Below are 20,490 nucleotides of genomic sequence, written 5' to 3'. Positions count from 1 at the left end.
TCGGGCACTACAACTGCTTTAGATTGGCATCCCCTACTATTGGTTTCATGACTGGCAGAACCGGAGGATTTCCAGAGAAGCTTGGCATGTCACAACCTGTTGGGGGGGAGGGCACGGTGGGGGGTTGGAGGAAAGAGGAGACAGAGGGATGCAGCCAGAAAAAATGCCCAGCCCCATATTATTGCAATTCCTCAGTGAGACCGGGGAAGGGGAGAAACTAGTTCCACCATAAACCCTTTCCCCCTGCCTAGATTGTGCTAATTTCCAACACTACATGAGCCTGAATGTCTACCCATGTATCTTTTCCCCTTACGTTTTTGACCCCTTCCCTCTCCTGAAAGTGGAGTCTCATAATGGGGAATGGTCACAGTTGTCAGCAGTCCTCTGTTACCTCATGCAAGTGCTGTTCTTTACTTGTGAGCCTGATCGTTGAGAGTTGTCAGCCTAGCCGGCCATGTGAGTCATCACAGCCAAGCCTATCCTGTCCTGATCGGATATCCAGATGTGCAGTTCCAGGAGAGGTCGTTCGTTAGTGATAACCTTGCCCATCCCTATCTCAGGGAAGCTGAGGTCAATTATATGCTCTCGTGACCAGCCAACTGAAATTGTTTAACTGAGCGCATCAAACCTGAGACCCCTGTGGCCTACCTGGGTCAGGACTATGCTTTGTAGCACATTTATCCCCCTCTTGGGGAGGTCTCATGTCCCATAGTTTAAGAAGCCTGACAACTCTAAGAAACGTATATAGTCTTAATCTATTCATCACATAGCAATGAAGAATTATAACAAATTCATCGAGGGTAATTTTAACCTAACTCGGCGGGTGGGAAACCCGTGGGATCGGGTGGAACGCCTGGTTTACACCCCACCCAATATTAGTCTCCATTGATTTCAATGCAGAGTAAAATCGGGCGGGGTGCAAAAACCAGCATTACACTCGATCCCACCAGTTTCCGAACGGGTGGATCTGGTTAAAATTGCCCCCTCTGGGGTAATTAAAATTAATTTATGGGGGTGTGGGCTAATTACAACCAACTTATAGCATGGGGCGATTTAATATTTTATATATTTTTTCATTCGTTCATGGAATGTGGGCATCGTGGCGAGGCCGGCATTTATTGCCCATCCCTAGTTGCCCTTGAGAAGGTGGTGGTGAGCCGCCTTCTTGAACCGCTGCAGTCCGTGTGGTGAAGGTTCTCCCACAGTGCTGTTAGGAAGGGAGTTCCAGGATTTTGACCCAGTGACGATGAAGGAACGGCGATATATTTCCAAGTCGGGATGGTGTGTGACTTGGAGGGGAGCGTGCAGGTGGTGTTGTTCCCATGTGCCTGCTGGTCTTGTCCTTCTAGGTGGTAGAGGTCACGGGTTTGGGAGGTGCTGTCGAAGAAGCCTTGGCGAGTTGCTGCAGTGCATCCTGTGGATGGTACACACTGCAGCCACAGTGCGCGGTGGTGAAGGGAGTGAATGTTTAGGGTGGTGGAAGGGGTGCCAATTAAGCGGGCTGCTTTGTCCTGGATGGTGTCGAGCTTCTTGAGTGTTGTTGGAGCTGCACTCATCCAGGCAAGTGGGGAGTATTCATCACACTCCTGACTTGTGCCTTTTAGATGGTGGAAAGGTTTTGGGGAGTCAGGAGGTGAGTCACTCGCCGCAGAATACCCAGCCTCTGACCTGCCACAGTATTTATATGGCTGGTCCAGTTAAGTTTCTGATCAATGGTGACCCCCAGGATGTTGATGGCGGGGGATTCGGCGATGGTAATGCCGTTGAATGTCAAGGGGAAGTGGCTAGACTCTCTCTTGTTGGAGATGGTAATTGCCTATACTAAACCTATTAACATTTGCTAATGTTAATCAGTAGCTTTATTTTGTGTGAGACAAGCATATCTCAATTAGATAGACTTCCTATCCTGCAATTTAAAAAAAATCATATCTTCTTTTTCAACCGCATGTACTTTCTGAATGTTATGAATGTTGAGTAATTTATGTACTGTTCTGTTTGGCCATTTCCCCAGAGGTGTTTGTAAAATAGTAAATTGATTTAAATTGTTTTTTTTTGTTCACAGGTTTCAAACTGAAGTTAATTACGACACATTAGAAATCCGGGATGGGCCTGTTAATTCATCGCCTTTAATAGGAGAATACCATGGTACACAAGCACCCCAGTTTCTGATCAGCACCGGCAATTGCATGTACCTTCTATTAGCTACGGACAATAGTCGTTCAAGTGTCGGTTTTCAGATTCGCTATGAAAGTAAGTTCCTTTCATCTCCTGCAAACAGAACTGTTTGTGTAAACAAGATATCCTTAGGTCCTCAGGCGAACACTGATGCTGTAATTATATTACATAATTCTACAAATAGGAATGGTTCTGTAATAGTTTTAGCTCCTGGTCCTGTAGAATCTGTCCAGTTTATGTTGCGGAGGGGGCCCTACAGCACCAATAACAACAAACAAATATGAGTGCACAATTGTTTGAAGGTCGTTGTTTGCAGCTTTATGGTCTGGCTCTCGGATTTTTTCCTGATGGATGGGTAACCGCGCCAGCTGTCCCGCACCACCAGAGGCAGTATTTACATTGGTGCAGTGGTGCTGCTAACTTTGAAGGCATGAGGAGATCACGCAATGCTTTTGGCTTGATTTATGCCAACAGAGCGTGAAATGAACGTTGTATAAAGATCTCCCTACAGAAATTTCAAAATGCATTTTTTTCTTAATGTACATTTTGATTCCAACCTCTAAACAGTTATCTTCTGCGAATCGCAGAATTTATTTCGATGAATCATAAGACATAGGTTGCTGTGGTAAATTTGGGTCAGCTTTCATCACAAGGCTGACAATGCAGCACTTTTATCTCATGAGTAGACTTTAGTTTAGTATTTGCCGCGTGCATTTGAGCTCTTGAAGGAGGAGTATAGCAGCAATGGGGACAAGTAACATTATCTAGTTTTCTCAAATCAAGAATCGCATTGACAGATGTCAGTCAGAACTTCCCAAACATTATTAGTCTGACTTAATGGGGAGCACACTCTTTAATGCATTGGTCTGACCTTTCCACAGTTTGACTTATTAGTATTGAACTTTGCCTCGGTACACACAGACGGTCCTGAACTCTCTTGGTAGAGTCTGGACAGATGAACACTGCAGCCTGTGCTCAATACAATCAATTTTATGCCTACACATAAGGATGAGCAAATTTTATGTAATTTTGCCTCTACTCAATTTCAGTAAGTGAACATTTGCTGCCCTCGGTTCATGAGCAGATTTTCCTTTGAGATAAACACAGTAATTTGATTCTGATAGTATTGTGGATGTGCTGGATTTTGTGTTTCTCGATAAGCACACATAAAAAGATTAATGGAAACAATACAGACACTTCATGATTTTCTTTTTTCGCTGTATCTCATATCTTTATTCACACATAGGACTTGAATCAGCTTATACCCTCCGTATGCAAATGTTCATATCATCTTCACAATTACTTGACGTGCTGAGATAAACGTTGTGAATATTGTGACAAAAGATTAATTATTTTCTTTCTTCAATATTTGAAGAGGTGCAAATGTGAAAACCACATACTTTCAATTTAAACTAGCAGACATTACCCTTCAAAATCACTTTGCTCAAAAGTTTAAGCAGTGTGATATATAAATAGACAACGGGGTGACCTTTAGTTTTACGGTTTCTTTGCATAATTGAGTGGACCAGATGATTTCCCAAATATTACTTCAAACTGCTTTGAATACAAGTTTTACTGGAATTTTGAGAGACAAAAAGAAGTGTAACACTGTATGAGAATACCTCCTGGATATGGATAGTGCAGCAAAACAGACAGACAGACAGACATCAACAAGGATAATTCCAGGACTTAAGGCTCAAAGTTGTGAGGAAATCTTCATTTCACTATACTTGTTTTCATTGGTAAAAAGAAGATTAAGGGGAAATATGATCCAGTTTTTGAAAATACAGAGGCATAGATCATGTAGATGTAAGAGCCCTGTTTGACATAAAGAAAGAACTTGCATTTATTTAGTGCCTTTTTTGACATCAGGACGCCCCAAAGTGCTTTACAGCCAATTAAGTACTTTTTGAAGTGTAGTCACTGTTGTAATGTAAGAAACGGGGCAGCCAATTGCGCACAGCAAGGTCCTACAAACAGCAATGTGATAACGACCAGATAATCTGTTTTACTGATGGTGGTTGAGGGATAAATATTGGCCGGGACACTGGGGAGAACGCTCTTGCTCTTCTTTCGGAATAGTTCCATGGGATCGTTTTTGTCCACCTGAGAGGGCAGACGGGACCTCCTTTTATCGTCTCACCTGAAAGACTGCACCTCCAGCAGTGCAGCTTTCCCTCAGTACTGTGCTGAAGTTTCAGCCTAGAGTTTGTGCTTAAGTATCTGGAATGGGGCTGCAAACATAAGCACAAGACTAACGGGCACAGGTTTAAAATTAGCTAGAGATTTGGAGAAACATTTTTCTCTTACATGATAGTGGAGATACAGAAAATATTCCCAACAAAAGCAATTGAAGCAGAGTGACTCAACCCCTTCAAAATGAAACCGGATAAATATCTGGTTGACAACAATATTGGCGGTCATAGGGATCGGGATGGCTAAGGGAGCTCATGGACTTCTTTGTCACTAAGACTGAGACCACCCTTTCAGCTGCTTCCGTAGCCCCCACCCCCCTGCCTTCCTCTTGCTAACCAAGCCAAACTTCCCTCCCTTCCCTCTAATCTCCTCCATGTTCTAGACCAGATCACGCTTCTTTCTCTAGGATCTCTCCTATCTCCCCTCATGGCCTCTCTGAGCTCATCTTCTCTATGAAACCCACCACCTTCTCTCTTCTCTTGTTGGGTCAAATGACTTTGATCTGTTCCATGTTTTCTGGTGTCCAAACGGCTGTCCCGAAACAATATCATGCATGTATGTGAGACATGTAGGGCTGTGAAATCGGGCAGCAAAGAGTCCTACTGGATAATTGTAAAATATCGGCCCAACTCCATATTCCAATCAGACCAGGGGAGAAGTTGAAAGTTCCCATCTGAAACAGGTGGGAGCTTCACGGCAAAAGTTGATGGGGAAAAGTGCCATTCCATTTTGCAGCCAATGAGCGTTCTGCACACCAAATATTCAGAAAGCCCAGGAATACTGGTGAAGGCCGACAGAAGTTAAAGTGTTTTCTCTGCACCTAACTGATATTATTTTCCTTGCTTGCAATTAAGTTTTTATGAGCCTGTCTGCTATTTGTGGTTCATTATTTTTTGCCTGCAGCTCCCTTTATTGACACCAGTGGGTTTACCAATGCAAATCCTCTTAATTGACATTCGGAGGAAGAGGAGGAACTATGCCCAAGAGGTGCTTTTTGCCTTTTTGCTGGTACCTGCACCCCTGCATCAGCAGAGGGAGGTGAAAAGGCCTTGCTTTAGCAGATGTGTTGGTGAAAACTTGGGGTAGAAATTAGTCAAGCCCAGACTCGGCGCTGTGCAAGCAGTGTGTGCCCGAACCAAGAGACACGAGGATTGATATAAATTGGTCCTCGGACCTGGTCTACACACTCAGGGAAAACTGCTGGCACTAGCCATGCCTCCACAGGCAGCTCACCTGACAAGAAGAAACAATTTAGGGCCGCCCGCCTCAAAATTTGACACCAAGACACATAAGGAGCTATTAGGACAGGTCACCAAAAGCTTGGTCAAAGCGGTAGGTTTTTAAGAGCGTCTTAAAGGAGGAGCGAGAGACAGAGAGGTTTGGGGAAGGAATTCCAGAGCTTCGGGCATTAGCAGCCGCCAATGGTGGAGCGATGAAAATCGGGGATGCGCAAGAGGCCAGAATTGGAGGAGTGCAGAGATCTCGGAGGGTTGTAAGGCTGGAGGAGATTAGGAAGATAAGGAGGGGGCAGGCCATTGAGGGATTTGAAAACAAGGATGAGAATTTTAAAATCGAGGCGTTGCTGGACCAGGAGCCAATGCAGGTCAGCAAGCACAGGGGTGATGGGTGAACGGGACTTAGCATGAGTTAGGATATGGGCAATAGAGTTTTGGATGAGCTCAAGTTTACAGAGGGTACAAGGTGAGAGGCCGGCCAGGAGAGCATTGGAATAGTTGAGACTAGAGGTAACAAAGGCATGGATGAGGGTTACAGCAGCAGATGAGCTGAGGCAGGGGCGGAGACGGGCGATGTTACGGAGGTGGGAGTCGACACTTGGAGTACATATTTATTATCCCTGCTCTCTGTCTCCTACCTCCTAACCATTTCCTTACCCGTGTCAAGAGTTTGGCTGCAATTCCATGCGCTTCCAATTCCATGTGGAACCTTATCGAATGTCTTCTGGAAGTCCATATAAATAACATCCATAGACACTCCCTTAGCTACTTCATTAATGACCACCTCAAAAAATGAAATTAGGTTTGCACTTGAGTTGTGAATAATTATTCAAATTAGCTTAGACAGGAGAATTTAGTGTTATTTGCCACACAGATGGGATTCGTACCAATTCTAAACCATTTTGAACTGAGTTAGACTTGCACATGAAAATTGCACCCCCTCTACAACTCACTGCGTGGAAAAATTCTATTTTATTCCATCCGCCCAATTGGTTGACCAGCTTGCTAGTGGAGGATCCTCAAAGTGCTTTTATCGGAGTAAAGGGCCCAATTTCCAGCGCGCTGTGAAAATTAAAATGTAACTCTCTGTTCATCTATTCAAGTATCTTATTTTTGAGCTGATGTAGAGAATGGCAAATTAACTTTTCCTTCAAAAATGTCTTCTATCCTGAGCCTGGAAGATCACCTTCTAGATATCTGAAAAAGTCTTTACAAGCTTTAAATTTTCAAAGGAAACAATGCCCTCCATGTGTAGTGAAAAAAGACAACTTGCTGCCCAATTTTAAATGTGATGACTTTGTATGTGGCAGTGAACAAAAATTGAAAATCCAGCCATCCAAAGCTGCTTTCGATTTATTTATGGAAACCCAGCTTTGGCCACTCTGATTTAGATCTGATTCAGATCACTTTGTTCGGATGCCATAACATGAGTTTATCATCATGATTGGAGAGCAGGTTGGCATCTGTAGCTATCGCAAAGAGAGGCTGATTTTCAGCATTCAGTTCTCTGGTTAAAGGAAGGGTGGTATGACTCCCAACAGACTGTAGTTAATGCCTTTTTAAAAGTTGATTGAGAAAATATCAATGTGAAATTGTTCCTCCTGTTCTTCTTCCAATTGGTATGTGTCCAGGATTTTTGGAAATCTGACAGAGTTGATAGTTGTGCATCTAATATCTGGCCTTGTGTGTGGGAGCAGGAGGGGAGAAGTCTCCATGTTCATTGTCGGACCTGAGGAGGGTGTAGAAGTACTTTGTGTTGGTTGTCGGGCTCCAGAAGAGCAGCACTCAAGTGACGACCCTTGGCCTCTAGGTGCCATTCTAACTGCTGCTCCTGGAGTGTCAGCCTAGATTGTGCAAGCAAGTCCTGTGGTGGGGCTTGAACCTTCAACCTTCTGACTCAGAGGAGAAAGTGTTACTAACTGAGCAAAACAAACACAACGAGGGGCATGTTGGGGCAATAAAAGGAGGAGAGCAGCACATCTACACATATGATATCTCACTGGGTCTGTTAAACCTTAATAATATCATTTAACTGACCACAAGTCCCTTTTTGTTGGGCGACGCATGAATGAAAATTCCTCTGCCCGCTGACAGTTCCTCTGTGGCCCTCCTACCTATTGCCAGCCTCACCCTTTGAAGTCTTCTTACCGGCTCGGCTCCACGGAGGAGTCAGGGGATTTCCCACCTCCATCATTTGGACAGCCGCCTGTGATCTCTTATTTAGCGCTGGCAGGCTCGGCAATTTTATTTAAATGAGACCCGGTGGTGTAATTGATTCACTGCCCACCCATGTGATGTGTGCTTGAAATGAAAATCGCCCTCGGGTTGGTGGGGGGGGTTCTCCAAATGTCCAGGCGAACAACTAACGTCACCAGAATAGATTGACAGGTTATTTATTTCATTGCTCTTTTTGGGGCACAAATTAGCTGTCATGTTTGCCTCCATGAACAGTTGTAACTACACTTCAAAAGTAATTGCTTGGTTGCAAAGAACTTTCGGATGTCCTGAGGATTTGAAAGCTGTTCGAAAGGGTAGAATTTCGGTTTTGGGCACAATTGGGAAATTGCTCTTGAAATTGCACTAGTTAGGTTACAGTTCCCCAGTTGGTCATTCTCCCGCACTGGTTGGGAAATCACGGACCCAAAACACGCCCTTTTTAGTCCATTTAAATGATTGAAAGGGATGTCAGGGATCGCAGGCACGTGAATTTCTGACCAGTGTTTCTTGCAAGTGACGGAGTGTCTGATCAGGAATTTACCCATTAATCTTTTATTTTCGCTGCATCTGCTTTTACTTATTGTACCTCAATGGTTCTAAGATTATTAATTGGAAATGGGCTGACACTTTGAGTAATAAAATACAGGCAGCAGTATGGGACTTTGGGTCTGCAAATATTTGGGATTTTGGATGAAAATTTGGAAACAACTGAGTGGATACATGTCCCAAGTTTCTTCAAACACACAAGATGTTACTGACACTAACAAGACAATAACCAGCGCATTATTGCTGTTCCATCACATCACACAGACATTTATTATTTAATGTGGTCATATTTTGAATAATTTTTCTCCGGGACTCTGGTAAATTTGAATTGTTTCCGTAATTCCTAATTTAATATTGTTTTGATTTTTTTTCGTGAGCCTCCTGTCATGGAGGCTTATTGCTCATCTCATCCTGTGTGTTACTGTACATAGAGGCTCATTACTCATCACATCCTGTGTGTTACTGTACATAGTCTCATTACTCATCACATCCTGTGTGTTACTGTACATAGAGGCTCATTGCTCATCACATCCTGTGTATTACTGTACATGGAGGCTCATTGCTCATCACATGCAGTGTATTACTGTACATGGAGGCTCATTGCTCATCACATGCAGTGTATTACTGTACATGGAGGCTCATTGCTCATCTCATCCCGTGTGTTACTGTACATGGAGGCTCATTGCTCATCACATGCAGTGTATTACTGTACATGGAGGCTCATTGCTCATCACATCCTGTGTATTACTATACATGGAGGCTCATTGCTCATCTCATCCCGTGTGTTACTATACATGGAGGCTCATTGCTCATCGCATGCAGTGTATTACTGTACATGGAGGCTCATTGCTCATCACATGCAGTGTATTACTGTACATGGAGGCTCATTGCTCATCACATCCTGTGTATTACTGTACATGGAGGCTCATTGCTCATCTCATCCCGTGTGTTACTATACATGGAGGCTCATTGCTCATCGCATGCAGTGTATTACTGTACATGGAGGCTCATTGCTCATCACATGCAGTGTATTACTGTACATAGAGGCTCATTGCTCATCACATCCTGTGTGTTACTGTACATGGAGGCTCATTGCTCATCTCATCCTGTGTATTACTTCACATAGAGGCTCATTGCTCATCTCATCCTGTGTGTTACTTTACATGGAGGCTCATTGCTCATCACATCCTGTGTGTTACTGTACATAGAGGCTCATTACTCATCACATCCTGTGTGTTACTGTACATAGTCTCATTACTCATCTCATCCTGTGTGTTACTTTACATGGAGGCTCATTACTAATCTCACCCTGTGTGTTACTGTACATAGAGGCTCATTACTCATCTCATCCTGTGTGTTACTGTACATAGAGGCTCATTACTTATCACATCCTGTGTGTTACTGTACATAGTCTCATTACTCATCTCATCCTGTGTGTTACTTTACATGGAGGCTCATTGCTCATCTCATCCTGTGTGTTACTTTACATGGAGGCTCATTACTCATCTCACCCTGTGTATTACTGTACATAGAGGCTCATTGCTCATCTCATCCTGTGTGTTACTTTACATAGAGGCTCATTACTCATCTCATCCTGTGTGTTACTGTACATGGAGGCTCATTGCTCATCTCATCCTGTGTGTTACTGTACATGGAGGCTCATTGCTCATCACATCCTGTGTGTTACTTTACATAGAGGCTCATTACTTATCACATCCTGTGTGTTACTTTACATAGAGGCTCATTACTTATCACATCCTGTGTGTTACTTTACATAAAGGCTCATTGCTCATCTCATCCTGTGTGTTACTGTACATAGAGGCTCATTACTTATCACATCCTGTGTGTTACTTTACAAAGAGGCTCATTGCTTATCTCATCCTGTGTGTTACTCTACATGGAGGCTCATTACTCATCTCATCCTGTGTGTTACTTTACATAGGGGCTCATTACTCATCTCATCCTGTGTGTTACTGTACATAGAGGCTCATTACTCATCTCATCCTGTGTGTTACTGTACATAGAGGCTCATTACTCATCTCATCCTGTGTGTTACTGTACATAGAGGCTCATTACTTATCACATCCTGTGTGTTACTTTACATAGAGGCTCATTGCTCATCTCATATTGTGTGTTACTGTACGTGGAGGCTAATTAATCATCTCATCCTGTGTATTACTGTACATAGAGGCTGATTGCTCATCTCATCCTGTGTGTTACTTTACATGGAGGCTCATTGCTAATCTCATCCTGTGTGTACTGTACATAGAGGCTCATTGCTCATCTCATCCTGTGTGTTACTGTACATAGAGGCTCATTGCTCATCTCATCCTGTGTGTTACTGTACATAGAGGCTCATTACTCATCTCACCCTGTGTGTTACTGTACATGGAGGTGCACTTGATCTTGTTATATAAAAGTTTAAAAACAAATTGCCAGAATGACGTTACAGTTTCTGGGGAAGTTGGTGTTAATGGGTTTGATGATGCGATTAAAGTTTGCTGGCTTCACAAGTACTCCTGAAAGTCGGAGTCATTTATTTACCTTGACATTTGATTTGCCGACTTATTGAAGTGGGACAGAAAGGGTCTGACAACTCAAGCTGTCCAGCGGAGTGTAAATCTCTTGTGAGAAAGTATACACTTTAATCTCAGCGTCTAACACCAGGCCATCTCTTTTATCCTTTGCAGGAAGGGGTCAGTTGCTGTAATTTGTGCTCAGCACAAACTCCAGTTTTAAATGTGTATTGTTCCCAGCATCAGGCCCCTGTGACCCTGCCTGTCATGTGGTTCTCCTCCTCTGGCCTGCTGTCTGCCCACTCTGCCCTGTTTTCATTAGAACAAAAAACGATTACAGGATGATTTGATAGAGGTTGTTTCAAATTATGAAGGGATGGGACAGAGTAGATAGAAACAGAGTGTTTCCAGTGGTTGGAGGGAGGTAGATACAGGATTAAATGCAAGTGGTTTAGGACAAAGATCAGGAGAAACTTTTTTACATCGAGGGTTCTGATGCTGCAGAATGAATTTCTGGAGTTTGTGATCGAGGAAGAGATGATTTAAACTAGAGGGCAATATAAACTGGAGGGCACGACTCTAAAAGGGGTCCAGGAACAGAGAGGTCTGGGGGTATTTGTGCAGAAATCATTGAAGGTGGCAGGGCAGGTTGAGAAAGCAGTTAAAAAAGCATACGGGATCCTGGGCTTTATAAATAGAGGCATAGAGTACAAAAGTATGGAAGTCATGATGAACCTTTATAAAACACTGGTTCAGCCATAACTGGAGTATTGTGTCCAGTTCTGGGCACCGCACTTTCGGAAAGATAAGAAGGCCTTAGAGAGGGTGCAGAAGAGATTTATTAGAATGATTCCAGGGATGAGGGACTTCAGTTACATGGATAGACTGGAGAAGCTGGAGTTGTTCTCCTTGGAACAGAGACGGTTTCGAGGAGATTTGATAGAGGTATTCAAAATCATAAAGGATCCAGATAGAGTTGATAGAGAGAAACAGTCCCCGTTGGTGGAAGGGTCAAGAACCAGAGGACATAGATTTATGATGATTGGCAAAAGAACCAAAGGTGACATGAAGAAAAACCTTTTTACACAGTGAGTGGGTGGGATCTGGAATGCACTATCCGAGGGGGTGGTGGAGGCAGATTCAATCATGGCCTTCAAAAGGGAACTGGATAAGTACTTGAAAGGAAAAAAATTGCAGGGCTACGGAGAAAGGGCGGGGGAGTGGGACTAGCTGAATTGCTCTTGCATAGAGCCAGCGTGGACTCGATGGGCTGAATGGCCTCCTTCCATGCCGTAACCTTTCTATGATTCTATGATGTTAACTTTTAAGAATAGGTTATTTAGGTGGTTGAAAGAAAGGGGAATAAAGGAATACAGGAACAGAGCAGGCACATGGGATTAGGAATACTACTCATGTAAAGGGTAAATGCCACATGGACTGGAGGGGCAATACAGTCTGTTTCTGTATTGTAACTTCTGTGTAATTTTTAAATTACTTTTCCTAGCATTGCCAGACATTGAATTTAAATCCAGTAATTCGCTGCAGCCTTAGGTTACAAAACGGTGAAGCCAATCTGAAGAGGCAGTCGCTCAGAAACACAGGAGAGAACATCTTGGAATGGAGAAAGGCAGTGGCCAGAGATGGAGTGGGATGGCCCCAGTAACAGGGCATAGCAGAATGGGATGAGGTGGGGGTACACAGCAGAGCAAGAGTACGGTAAATCTATGAGATTAGAGGTGAGCTTGTGTAAATAATCCTAGTTTTGAAGGATTTTATATTTAAAACAAGATAGTCTGAGACATTAAAGGTGCACAGTGCATATTTGGAGCAATCAGGTTATTCACTAATGGACTGGATTATCCAGCTTGTTTATTAATAATTTTAGTATATTAATCATGATTGACATTTAATTAATAGACTTTTCCAAATGCACAAAATTGCATATTCCAATAAAAATAGATGAAATCAAACAGAACTCTTTCGTGTAATTAATATAATCTTTCGGCGGCTGAATTTGGAGTAATTTCTCAGTGTATTGTATGCCCTTAGCCTGCTATATACCAATTCCTACAATTTCACAACTGGTTTTCAGCAGGCTGAAGGCTAAGTATTTGTATGAAAGACCTTCAATGCAGCAGCACAAAAGTTAAAAGAAAACCCAGTATCGTTGTACTATAAGGCCATTGAGTTACTGCACATTCTCACTTCAGAATTCCAGAATGATATGGGGTTCACTTCTAGAACACAGATGTTTTCTGCTCTAACTTCAAGGCTCAGTGTAAAATTAAGTTTGGAGCCAAATTAGTTTAAGCAGCATAAAAGTTTACACAATCGAAATGATTTTCTACACCAATGTATTACCTGCAATCACACTGAAGCAGCTGGAAAACCAAGATGGTGTGAGAATTACCCTCCTGTGTTGGATTCATGCCAGTTGCCTAAATGTGATTCAGGTGGTTTCACACCCACATCACACTGCACAGGGTACAGAGTGCAAAAAACAAAACCAGTGCAATAAATTGACCTATGAAATTTAACTTGGAATGAAATCATATCACAATCCTCATTTACTAGTATTATTTCAGAGGTGGTTACTCATAGCCTGAAGTATGCACTGCAGTCAGCAAACACAAACCTAACAATACAATCTACATTATTATTTGTTAGTCCTGTCAAATTTTATTATAATTTACAGCCGACATTTGTACACTCCTATGAGAAATGGACGCCTGCTTATACTTAACATTATAACTTGCTATTCTATTCTTAACTCTGTATTCGTCCAGCATCTTTCTAATGGAATTAAATACGGTCTTATTCACACATCTACTTTCTGTGGGGGGGGAATAAAACATTCTTCCAATCAACACTTATTGCTTCTCATTTTTTTTATATTAGTATTTTCCAATTTTCCTACATTACAACAGTACCTACGTTTCAATAACAATTTCATTGGCTGTAAAGCGCCTTTGGGACATCCTGAGATCGTGAGAGGTGCCATGTAAATGCAAGTCGTTTTCTTTGTCAGGCTGATATCAAAAGCCCAAGTGTAACAAAGCTCACGCTAAAACCAGAATTATCAAACATACCATCAGTATCTTGGCAAGCAGCACTTCACACATCTGGACTGATCAAAGGCAGTCTTATTGTACAAATCCGCCACCCCCCAAACCAGGGTTCCCAGTATAACTGGCATCTGCTGCATGCTTCATAATTTGTACCCTGAAGAAAGTCCTCAGTATGCAGCTTGTTAACCAGGATGACATAACCATGGTAGAGTGAGAGGGTGAAAGGAACTAATAGCATATCCAATAATGCTGCAAGGAAGATTGGTGTGCCAGGCACTAATTCCAGATGATTTCCAAAGACTGCCCCAGATACAGCATTTCTTAAAGGGTCAAACCATATCTGTCAAGTAATCATGCTGAAAGCAACTTGCCCTATACTATCATGCTCAGTTCTTTAAGCAGCACCTTACGCTGGGTTCCTGCTATTGTAAACAGTGACAAATAAATACTCAGCACAATCTCCAAACAAAGTGCAAGCCATTTTTGTAGTGTGTGAACATTGGAAACTTGAATTGCGTGGTGCTGTCCTTTGGTGCATGTGCTTTGATTCATATGTGTGACACCCCGAACCGACCTCTCCTCATAAATGATACTCTTCAGTAAGGAGTAGAGTGTATGGGATGGCTGTAGAGTTTCACTAACAGAAGTCTGGGATTCTAGTGGATGCCTGACTTCCCTGGACTATGTAGTGCGGGTACCCTGCGTGGGAAGTCAGCAATGTGCATGACTGAGGTGACTCGCTGGCGTTACCAGCTTTCAGCTACCTTCTCATCTTCTCTCACGGTCTGGTGCATCAGGCATTTTTTGGGTAAGCTCGCTCCCAAAACTTGTGTCTCTCCTCTCCCTGGGTCCTTGCAGTGGCTTACCCGTCAAATTGGCTTTCCTCACTCTGTGCAAAAAACCCAGTTCCAGCTTTGCATTCCCAGTTCTAATTCAAATTCCTAAATGCATTTCATTGCTGATTAAGAGGATTAGTGCTTCTTCCTATTCGTGGGCTGAAATGCTATGTGGGAGATATAGCTCAAATTGTAGCTCTCAGATTGGAAACAGCCAACTCTTGTGTACATCAGCAGGAGTAAATACTCCCAAAAACTTTTAGTATCCTACAGTTAACTCTTGAATCATGCACAATTAAAGTAATAAATAACTATAACAATGTTTGATTTGTTAAATTATCTTCCATCATTCTAATTATGTGTTTTGTAGGTGTTACCTTGGAATTAGATTCTTGCTTAGACCCAGGGATTCCTGTAAACGGGCGGCGACAAGGGAACAACTTTTCTATTGGGTCGACTGTGACTTTCAATTGTTGCCCAGGGTACACACTAAGTGACGATGAACCCCTGGTATGTGACGATAACCGTCAATGGAACCATGCTTTACCAAGCTGTGAAGGTAGGTGCCTATCTCTCGCGCATATCGACAGAAATATTTTTATTTAATCAAAGTATCTGCCTCACAAGATAAAAGGGAAATAAAAGCAAAATACAGCGGATTCTGGAAATCTGAAATAAAAACAGAAAATGCTGGAAATACTCAGCAGGTCAGGCAGCATCTGTGGAGAGAGAAACAGAGTTTCTCTGATAGTTCTGATACATTAACTCAGATAAAAGGGGAATTTGGGTTACTAGAAATTTAGTAACTTGAGAACAAGTCACTTCATAATTTGAAACCCTCGTCATTTAACGTAATTGTTCATCAATATTCTTGCTATTGAAACAATAATATGAAACAGACATTTGAAAACAAAAAATGGGTAGAAAGTAAAATAGAAATGTAAAGTAATGAAAATCAGAGAAAGTAAATGTATCACTGGGTTATCTAAAGAATTAAGAAGGAGTATAAATGTCAATGTTTAGGTTTTGAAAATAATGTTTAAAGTTGAGAAGCTAATGTTTCTTAGGTGAATCATTACAATTTCAAAGGCCTGAAAATTTAGGGCTCGTTTTCATAGTTAAAAGGAGCTAGAAACTGAGCCTTTTTGTAATGTTCATTATTAGTTTTAATACATTATTAATCGTCAGAAAAGAAATTGACTGTATAATGTGAGGCCACTAAATGTTGTATTCTTTTCGTTCAGATGTAATTAGATCCTGGTAACTGTTATTACGCTGAACCATGACACAACATCAATCTTTGGATTTTTAATTTTTTTTTCACATTGTCCCTCTTCCACTGAAGGCAGTCCATGATTCCAGGAAGCAGCTGACCTCTGGTATCTGTCGATAGAAATCATACTTCATATGTGAACTTGGATAGTAAATGGCAGGGAACAATTTAGTTATTGGGACAGAGGTGAATCCACAGCTGAGCCGAGCCCGGCTATCAACCTCTGACTATAAACTCTTGTTTCCAGCAGGACCACTGAATAGCTATCAGAAGCAGGAACCCTGTTAATATTCAGGACACTGCAGACTACCACTGCCACCCTCATAATCACTAACTTGGCGACACAATTTAAATTGCAAATACAAGCTACTTTTAGATCAGTGTGGTAGTGTCCAGGACCATTGTAAATCATAACGGCTTCATTTGCTTTGCTCAGCGCTGTGTTTTTTTTAAAAAGTAGCTTCTGTCAACTTTTTTCAAAAAAAGTAAATCTCAATTGCTACAGAAGGCAAGGCACCTGGCTATTGCATAGAATTACATAGAATGTACAGCACAGAAACAAGCCACTCGGCCCAACTGATCTATGCCGGGTTTATGCTCTACACGAGCCTCCTCCCACCCCACTTCATCTCACTCTTTCAGCACATCCTTTCTCCCTCATGTACTTAATTGCTTCCCCTTAAATGCATCTATGCTATTCGCCTAAACCACTCAATGTTGTAGCGTGTTCCACATTCTAACCACTCCGGGGTAAAGAAGTTTCTCCTGAACTCCTATATTTCTACTGTCTATCTTATATTTATGACCTGTAGTTTTGGACTCCCCTCACAAGTGAAAACCTCTTCTTTACAACTACCCTATTGAACATAATAAGAATAAACCGGATGAACTACCTGGCATCGGACCACCAGGCAGCGGACACGACAAAGGCTTCGTGAACATCCCCATCCTCAATGATGGCGGAGTCCAGCACGTGTGTGCAAAAGACAAGGCCGAAGCATTTGCAACCATCTTCAGCCAGAAGTGCCGAGTGCGTGATCCATCTCGGCCTCCTCCCGATATCCCCACCATCACAGAAGCCAGTCTTCAACCAATTCGATTCACTCCACGTGATATCAAGAAACGGCTGAGTGCACTGGATACAGCAAAGGCTATGGGCCCCGTCAACATCCCAGCTGTAGTGCTGAAGACTTGTGCTCCAGAACTAGCTGCGCCTCTAGGAAACTGTTCCAGTACAGCTACAACACTGGCATCCACCCGACAATGTGGAAAATTGCCCAGGTATGTCCTGTCCAAAAAAGCAGGACAAATCCAATCCGACCAATTACCGCCCCATCAGTCTACTCTCAATCATCAGCAAAGTGATGGACGGTGTCGTCGACAGTGCTATCAAGCGGCACTTACTCACCAATAACCTGCTTACCAATGCTTAGTTTGGGTTCCGCCAGGACCACTCAGCTCCAGACCTCATTACAGCCTTGGTCCAAACATGGACAAAAGAGCTGAATTGCAGAGGTGAGGTGAGAGTGACTGCGCTTGACATCAAGGCAGCATTTGACCGAGTGTGGCGCCAAGGAGCCCTAGTAAAATTGAAGTCAATGGGAATCAGGGGGAAAACGCTCCAGTGGCTGGAGTTATACCTAGCATAAAGGAAGATGGTAGTGGTTGTTGGAGGCCAATCATCTCAGCCCCAGGACATTGCTGCAGGAGTTCCTCAGGGCAGTGTCCTAGGCTCAACCATCTTCAGCTGCTTCACCAATGAACTTCCCTCCATCATAAGGTCAGAGGTGGGGATGTTCGCTGATGATTGCAGTGTTCAGTTCCATTCGCAACCTCTCAGATAATGAAGCAGTCCTTGCCCGCATGCAACAAGACCTGGAAAACATCCAGGCTTGGGCCGATAAGTGGCAAGTAACATTTGCACCAGACAAATGCCAGGCAATGATCATCTCCAACAAGAGAGAGTCTAACCACCTCTTCTTGACATTCAACAGCATTACCATCGCTGAATCCCCCACCATCAACATCCTGGAGGTCACCATTGACCAGAAACTCAACTGGACCAGCCACATAAGTACTGTGGCTACAAGAATAGGTCAGAGGCTGGGTATTCTGCAGCGGGTAACTCACCTTCTGACTCCCCAAAGCCTTTCCACCATCTTCAAGGCACAAGTCAGGAGTGTGATGGAATACTCTCCACTTGCCTGGATGAGTGCAGCTCCAACAACACTCAAGAATCTCAACACCATCCAGGACAAAGAAACCCGCTTGGTTGGCACCCCATCCACCACCCTGAACATTCACTCCCTTCACCACCGGCGCACTGTGGCTGCAGTGTGTAACATCCACAGGATGCACTGCAGCAACCTGCCAAGCTTCTTCGACAGCATCTCCGAAACCTGCGACCTCTACCACCTAGCAGGACAAGGGCAGCAGGCGCATAGGAACACCACCCCCTACACGTTCCCCTCCAAGTCACATACCATCCCAACTTGGAAATATATCGCCGTTCCTTCATCGTCGCTGGGTCAAAATCATGGAACTCCCTCCATAACAGCATTGTGAGAGAACCTTCACCACACGGACTGCAGCGGTTCAAGAAGGCGGCTCACCACCACCTTCTCAAGGGCAATCAGCGATGGGCAGTAAATGCTGGCCTCGCCAGCGATACGCAAGTACCATGAATGAAGGAAAAAAAAAGTCGTTCATAATTTTAAAGACCTCTATTAGGTTATCTCTTATCCTTCTCTTTTCCACAGAAAAGAGCTTTGCAACAGTGGGGAATGAATGATCAACTCAAAACTATTATGCACCCAGTCAGGAAATAAAATATATTAGCTATTCAGGACAGTACAGAATTTTTTTTGAAAAGTAAGATTTTTAAATATGCTAGTTGACCTACTGTGACGTTGGATACAAGACCAAGTGTAGTCTTCAGATGCTGTGGGATTAGAGGGTGTGGGATAATTGGATCAGGATGTGCCAACATAATTCATTCCCCACTTGTAAGGTGTACATTCTGTCCTTATTTTTATATAATGTCTTAATTTTATATTATTTATAGTTGGCTGTGGGTTCTGAAATTTCTTAGCCTCAAAGCCTCAGCCTCAGCCTCTGCCGAATGTGATCCATATCTTCTTGACCCTGATGATAACGAAAGTTTTCAGCATGCAACCAGGAGCTGGTGACTCAGTGCTGAAGGTCTCCAATTGAACCATGATGCCCATGCCAGTCAATCAAGAAGAAACTTCCCAACAGGCCTCTGAAAGCCTGATCAATGTACCCTAAGAAAACATTCAGAAATACATAAACTGCGAGGCAATGGATGCATTTGAATGACTCAATTCAGTCAAATAAACAAAATGATTTAAGACTAATTAGTTTTGGAATACAAAATTATTTCGTTGATGCGACCATCTGCCCTCAGTGCTTCTGTCTGCAGTCAGAGCAGCTGTTGTGGCTCAGTAGTTGTTACATTTGTTTTTTCAAATGGTCTGAATGTGTGTGGTGAACACAGTGCGCTTTCAGTCATGCTCCCCCCAGTCCATTCCACGCGCTCCTGTCAACGGCTCCCAGGCTGAATCTTAATCAGCGCACACTGGTGGTCAGACTTGCAACTTTCCTGGTCTGTATGCTTCTCCAGAAAGCTATTTTGAGTTTGAATTCTCAGGGGAAACAGCAAAAAAAAAACTGTTGCCTGGAGAGTAAGAAAATTGGCTTAGAATTTTCACTCAAGTTTGCTCACTACGACATCTAGTTAAAGGCCTCAACTCAGGAGCTCGAGTGTCATTTCAGCTTGTTAAGGAAGTTAATAACTGGCCAGAAAAGTGCTGCTCCTTATTGGGTGAGCTGATCTCAGCTGGGAAGGTAAGTAGAATTACAGTTGGCCACAGCACTTCTTGGATGGGGCAGGGGGAAAATCATTTATTTTTATATTTTGGGCTGTGGGCAATGCTGATAAGGCTGTGTTAAGAGTGAAACGCTTCGCGTGGGACTGTGGTCACAGGCAGAACAGACCAGGTCGGGATGGCAGGTTCCATTCCTTGAAGGCCATTCATAAACCAGTTATTTTTTTATACCAGAACCGAACAGATTTCATGTTTTTTTTTGGCCAGCTCACAAAATCAATTTTATAAATTGTCATGATGGGATTTGAACTAATCCTCTGGTTTAATAGTTCAGTACCATAACCACTATACTCACATACCCTCTAAATGTTCGGCCTCCAATGCCCCCTGTTGTAAATGCAGATAAATGAATGGTGATTAAAGGTTGTACTCAGCTCTGATGTCCCCTTGTAGTTGAATAGCCTGCAATATCCATTATCTCGATTTACATACGTAGAATGATCATTTGGATGAAACACTAGAAGGCAACTTGCATCTGTGGAGCTGTATTCTGGCAGAGGAAGGGGGAAGAGGAGTAAAT

At 43.0% G+C, this 20,490-nt stretch overlaps 1 protein-coding gene across 1 annotated transcript in view; it reads left to right on the top strand.

The window, feature by feature from the left end:
- The window catches only part of LOC137321575 (CUB and sushi domain-containing protein 1-like), a 2,214,006-nt gene that overhangs the window by 1,692,186 nt on the left and 501,330 nt on the right, over positions 1-20,490 (top strand). The window contains exons 17-18 of the mRNA XM_067984007.1: positions 2,063-2,250; positions 15,160-15,348. Coding sequence (XP_067840108.1) covers positions 2,063-2,250; positions 15,160-15,348 — 377 coding nt within the window. The remainder of the gene's footprint in view (positions 1-2,062; positions 2,251-15,159; positions 15,349-20,490) is intronic.

The sequence above is a fragment of the Heptranchias perlo genome, chromosome 5 (assembly GCF_035084215.1).
Source record: "Heptranchias perlo isolate sHepPer1 chromosome 5, sHepPer1.hap1, whole genome shotgun sequence".
NCBI classification, from domain to species: Eukaryota; Metazoa; Chordata; class Chondrichthyes; order Hexanchiformes; family Hexanchidae; genus Heptranchias; species Heptranchias perlo.
This window is presented reverse-complemented; position numbering and strand designations above follow the sequence as displayed.